Genomic DNA, 6563 nt, shown 5'->3' on the forward strand with positions numbered 1-6563 from the left:
TTAAAAGGTATGATAATGGAATAAATTTGGAATAGATATTAAAAGTCAAAATAGTTAAAGCAAAGCTTCTAAAACAATTATCTTTAATAGTCATAAAACAGGACATCAGAGTTAGGGTAAGAATGAGAAAAACTGGATGAATTATGCATACTGCATTGAGACTGATGAGGGAGAGAACAGCTTAAAAGCAATATATTTTAGAGCATTATGATTATCATAAGAGTCCAGAACGAAGGTTTCAGAGTGAAGTATACTTGGGGTTGGGGCAGGGTGGGGAGTGGGGGGATTGTATAGCAAAGAAAGAATTTTACTTTTCAAAAATAAGAGCGAACTGGGGGTGGGGTAGGCGGGGAGAAAATTGCAATAGTGAATGAATGGAAATCCAAAATCTCTGTAAATGATCATTGAAATTAATAAAATTAGGACACTATGACACAAGATAAATGAGAATAAAATTTCAACCTACATTAATATTACCTATCCTTTTATAACATTATTACTGCAATCAACAATTAGAATTTCAGCTTCAACACTATCCAATGTATTTTCCCAAATTAATTTTTAAAACATTAGCCATAGCAGAGACAGATTGCAGAAATAGTTTATCTTCCAAAAACAATGAGACTCATTCTTAATGCCTTAAGTTCAAATCTACTGAACTTTTCCTTGTATTATAGAATTAAATACACCCCCTTAATACACTCCCTCCTTAATGTGATTTCCCATTGCCATTGAGTTGATTCTAACTCATAATAACCATACAGAATCGAGTAGAATTGCCTCATAGAGTTTCAAGGAAAGTATGCCGTCACATCGGTTTCCCATGATTAACAATACAATAGCTTACATGTTTCTTCATCAGAGTAGACAATAACCTTCAGATTATTCCACAGAGCCCCTGCTCTCTGAAACCTCTGCAACTATCCAAAGATAGTGGGCACTTTTACCAGAAGTCATTCACAAGCTGATGCAACATAAGCAGGTGATACAGAAATTAAATGGTTAATTTGTTTTAAAAAAACCAAACAAATCTAACATGGAAAATGACGGAGAACATTAGTTGAAGGATCATGGTATGAAGAAAAATTTATATAAGCATATTAAACATTTAACTATATCCCAGTAAATACTAAAAAATATGTGTAGTGGATTTATATCTCTTGAGATAATAATAGGGAGCTTTGGTGACCTAGTGGATAAGAAATTGCCCTGCGAGTCCAAACACAAGCATTTCAAATCCACCAGCTACTCCAAGGGAGAAAGACAGCAGTCTCCTTCCATATCATTTACAGGCCTGAAAAACTGCTAGAGTCAGCTCTGGCTTGGTTCTTGCTTGATGACATTGAGAAAGAAAATAAATAAAATTAAGAGTAATTATAGATAATAGCTCCAATAGGCACATATCATAAACATGCTATTGTTTCTCGTCATCAAGTTGAATACAACTCATGACAGTCTCATGTACAGCGCAGTACATCTCCATACAGATTTCTAGGCTATGGTCAGAGAGCAGATTATCAAGGCCTGTTTTCTGAGGTGCCTTTGGGAGTGTTTGAACCATCAACCTTTAGTCTTGTAGTCCAGTGCTTAACCATTTGCATCATATTTTAAAATTTATCTTTTCCAGTTTTCTGAGAGTATATTGTAACTATGCAAATCGTCTTCTAATTGTTGTGTACTGTAAGTCAGAACCAACCCATAGAGGACCCTCCTGCAGGTTTTCAGAGGTAGTTTATAGTCCAGAAAGAGATTGCTCATCCTTCTCCCATGGAGCAGCTGGTGGCCTTGAACTAGGTGCCTTGGGGTTAGCATGGCAGCTTCTTACCACTAAGTTACCAGAGCTCCCTTCTAATTAGTCCCATGTTATATCCCTAAGACTCAATATCATTTTCAGAAAAATTGGCTTTTGTTAAGTGTATTATTATAAAAGGAAACATTTCATTTCATTTTTTGCACCTCATTTAGAGCTTAGGCTGACCTACCTTCCACTGTGGTCCAACTTTGATGTGGATGGTTGTCTTTTCATCCCAAAGAATAGTGATCTCTTCTTCTGGAAAGTATACAACCGTGTAGTAGCCAGCCTTCCACAGTTGGTAGGTAGGGTTATTTTCCAAGAAAAAACCTGAACGTTTCTTAAAAATATACAAAAAAGAAGAAAATTAATTCTACATTCTATAGAAATAAAAATGCATAAAATTATCAGCCAGAAGCATCTATTTGCTAGTATTTGGTCAGACAGTATCTTATTTTAAAAAGATAAGCACATTAAATAAGAAATATATGCAATTGTGTAAGCCCTATACATGTTGCTTCTGTCGTATAGTCTTAGAAACTGTACAGTCAGTTCTTCCATGTCCTTTAAAAGCATAACAATCAACTAGAAGCTATCTCATAGCTTACCCCCTAGCTGATTTTCAGAGGCTGTAAATTGCACAAGAGGATAATGTCCATCTTTCTCCAGATTTGAATGGCCAGAGAGGTGCCACCTTTGGGTTTGCAGTACAACTCCCTGCAGACTAAGCTACTATAACTCTGTTCTTTTCAATTGGTGTAATATTAATGGTATCTTTCAACTTGACAGCAATGGGTTTGAGTTTTGGTTTTATGTAAAATTAAGTAACATTCACAGCCTGGTGGATGAGCTCAACAGGGATAAATTGACAAAGGGAAAGAAAGCATTTCAATTATGGGAAGCACGTAAAGAACAGAGCAGACACAGAGGACATTAAGGGGTTAATCCTGCCTAAACAAAAATTATACATAAGAACTAAAGATGGTGACCTCACCTTTAAAGATAAATGTGTCCTTGTTTATATTTTTCAGTAGTTAATAAAAGCATGGAAATAACCATCTGTCTTTTAAAAATGTTTATTAAAAGTTATAATTAAATTTTGTGGGAGACAATATCTTCTAGGAAGTCACAATTGAGTGAAAATAATTTTGTGTTTTGGTTTTCAAGGTGGTTGATATCAGTTATCATGATGCAAAAGCACTTCTTTTCTATTTGCCCTTAGGGATAACATACATCCTTTTCATTAGACGTGACAGTATACTACAAGAAAGAAAATTGTTTGGAGATCAATGGAAAAGCCATACTCCTGACCTTTCAGATTAGGAAGTAAGGATGCTTCTCTTTAGAAGAAGGAGATCTCCTGAATGACTCAAAACAGAAACATTCATTTCAGACAAAATTAAAGAACTAAATTGAATCTACTTATGTTTCTCCAGGTCGTAAATTTAGAGAATGATGGATGAAAGGAAAGGCAATATATAGTAAGTAGATGATAAAAAATAAATAAATAAATAAGTACATGATCAACAAAGAAAGACTAAATAAAAGGAAGACACAGAGAGGTTTAGAAGAATTAGTAGAAATGAAAATTATAGAGAGGAGGTAGGGAAAGTGACATTTCATTATGAGTTTTGAAGTTAATGTTGTTACACAAAAAGAGTATGAATAGTTTAATAAAATATTAATTTCTTTGTAAACCTTCATTAAAACAAAATATTAAAATGTGGAAAATGAAAGGGGATCTTAAAATGAATCAATAATGTTTATATATTATATAGTGTTAATAGTGTTAAACATCAAAATTGTGCATTTATTAAAAATAAGATATTTTCCCCCTCTTCTCTTGAATGAGCAATCCACATGCCACAAATAAATGGTACGTATTTACACATTTGATATTCGAGAAAAATTGTTAGCAGGGGTTTTGTTGGGTCAAACTATTTTTATTATTTTCTGACTCTTACTTCATATACTGCAACCTATATAAAGGAAATTGATCAACACCTACATACAGGTGAAAATTGGGAGTTCAAAGTTACATAGAACAGTAATTACCACTTCAAAAAATGTGTCAACCTGTCTTTATAAAAATGTTTTGCCATTTTCTCTTAAGTTTCTTTCAGCACATCCTTGCTCTTAAAGGACCCGTCAACTATAAATGAATACCTAGGTGATAGCTGTGATCAAAACAACTGTAATTGCTTCAAAAAAGAAAAAAACCATCAAGATGCAGACAGAAATACTGTTTTTCCCAAAGCTTGTTTGTTGTTTGGTTTGTTTCAAGATTTCTGATTAAGATCTAAGTTTAAAAAAAAAAAGATATAAGTTTTGTTTTAAGTCACTGGTGGTCAACTTTTGCCTGCAAAAGAATTCAGTTCTCAATAAAGCTGAGCATTTCCATTCAATTGACTAAGGTGGGGCTTAGAAATGACACTTACAACAAATACTTCAGATAAATTTTTTTTGTTAATTTTAATGAAAGTTTAGGAGAGACTTAAGGTTTCCATTCATTCATTGTTATACTTTTCTCCCTGCCCACCCCCACCCCTCAATTCACTCTTCTCCTTGAAAAGTAAAAGCAAAACTCATTATTATGCAATCCCTCTCTCCCAAGTCCACTCCTGACGATTTCAGCAGAAAAGTTTTTCAGACCTAACACAAAGCACCATCATAAAATCTCACATAAAATAGTTTATTTTTAAAAAATCCTAATTCACTTCATTTCTTTATTTATCATAAGATACAGGTTATTTTTTATTTTCTTTTTATTACCTAGACAAATTCTTTAACTCCCTTCTGTCTACTTTACTTATGTTAACAACAATTATGCTACAGATAGAGTTTTAGGGAATTTTATCAGAAGCACAGTAAACAAAGCAATATAAAATTTAAAAAAAGAAAGATTAATTGCTTGGTCTCCAGAAGTTATAAGAAAATATTTAATATGAAAATAGACATAATCTAGGAAGCAGGGTAATACATTAACAGGTTATCTTTTTTAAAAAGTCATTTGTTACATCTTCTCACTCTCAAATAAAAAAGTTGACATTCTTATCTGCAAAATAAAATTCAATTATTATACCATTCAAACCTCTCTGTCCTGTTTCAGACCCCTTGCATATTTCTCTTGCTCTTGTGTTTCCACATTACAGTTACTCTTCCTCTGGGTCTCTTTGCCACATCCTCCATCTGTCATCCAAACTTTCCATATCCTGTGATTCCATCAAACTAAATTCCCTACATGTTCATGTCTATCTTTCCATTACACTTTGATGTGTACATTCATTCCTTTGTACTGATTGCCACCCTGCTTCCCCTCTTTATCTTGCTAACAACCACTCACCCTTTTAAAGTCTCAGTTTAAACATCTTCTCATCTAGAAAATATGGTCAGAACCTTCAGCAATTATGAGGAAGTACTGTTGTTGTTAGTTGCCATTGACTCAACTACAATTTAAAGTGACCCTATGAAGATCTAAGCCTTAGAGATCTGACACAGAACAGAGACCTTGCCCTATCTTGCACCATCATAAAATAGGAGAAAAAGCCTTTTATTTAATTTATTATTGTATTTGATCTTTGCATGCGCGTAAGATTCTGTAACTGAAAATTAGGGAGAGGAAAACTGCAGGTCGAAGAGGCTAAGTAAACTGATCCAGTTGACACAGTCATCAGAGGGTTAAAGTCAGTTCTGACCGGCTTAAGAATCTGTGCTCTTCATCACTACGCTAGACATCCAGGACTGGATTAGATGTTCCTCCCTGGGGTCTTTCATACTATCCTACATAAGCCTTGGCCATAATATATCATACTGCACATTCCTCTTTGCTTTAAAAAAAACATTGCTCACTAAGTATAAATTCGTTAAAGGAAAGCAGTGTCTTTTTATCACTATAATCAATACTTAGCAGGTTTTGATACATAGAAGACTCTATGGAAGGAGTTCAGGTGGCACAATAGCTAAAACACTTGGCTACCAACTGTAAGGTTGGCAATTTGAACCAACCATTGCAAACTCAAAGGGAAAGTTCATCTCAGTCCAGGAGGATCACTATGAGTTGGGATGGACTCAGTGACACATAACCACAATAGGCACTATGGATAAATTATTGAACTTTATTCATTAATTTAAATAAGGCAAACTCACAATACAAAGGACACTTTGGAATTCTCACAGAACTCATAAGCTAATAAGGAAGACAGACACAAGTGACTACAGTAGAGTGTGGTTTATGCTATAAGAATTCTAAAGCACATGAGGATTTTCCTCGAGGAAACAAAACTAAATAAAAAGTATAGACTTTGTATTCACAGAAAAGGAAAAAAAATGCTTCAATTTTTTCTATTTTTAAATATGGCATTGTTGCTGTTCTTGTTAAGTTACTCTAGAGTCAGAACCGACCCATAGCTGACCCTCTCATGGGTTTTCGGAGGCAGTTAATCACACAAGAGAAGACTGTCCATCCTTCTCCTGGGAAGCAGCTGGTGGCCTCAAACCAAGTGCCTTGAGGATTGTAGCACTGCTTCTTGCAACTAGAAGCAAATTTAAATAATTCTAATGGAAATCTTTTACTAACCTTTTTATAGGGAGAATCATTCAGGTAAATTTCTGTGTCTCCAACCGAAATCAAAACACTTTTGGAACACACAATATCGTTGTCAAAGCATTTCTTGTTCTGGGCAATGACAGATATATCCAAATCATCTGTACTCTGCAATATAAAAAAATGTTTATTAATACATATGCATATTATAGAAACATAATTTTATTT

At 34.1% G+C, this 6563-nt stretch overlaps 1 protein-coding gene across 1 annotated transcript in view; it reads right to left on the reverse strand.

Moving 5' to 3' along the window:
• The window catches only part of LOC102866818 (otogelin-like protein-like), a 209393-nt gene that overhangs the window by 98611 nt on the left and 104219 nt on the right, over positions 1–6563 (reverse strand). Inside the window, 2 exon segments of the mRNA XM_006882584.1 lie at positions 1983–2132; positions 6369–6503. Of these exon segments, the coding sequence (XP_006882646.1) occupies positions 1983–2132; positions 6369–6503 (285 nt within the window).

Source organism: Elephantulus edwardii, unplaced genomic scaffold (assembly GCF_000299155.1).
Source record: "Elephantulus edwardii isolate Elephantulus edwardi_28Jun2011 unplaced genomic scaffold, EleEdw1.0 scaffold00021, whole genome shotgun sequence".
Lineage (NCBI taxonomy): Eukaryota > Metazoa > Chordata > Mammalia > Macroscelidea > Macroscelididae > Elephantulus > Elephantulus edwardii.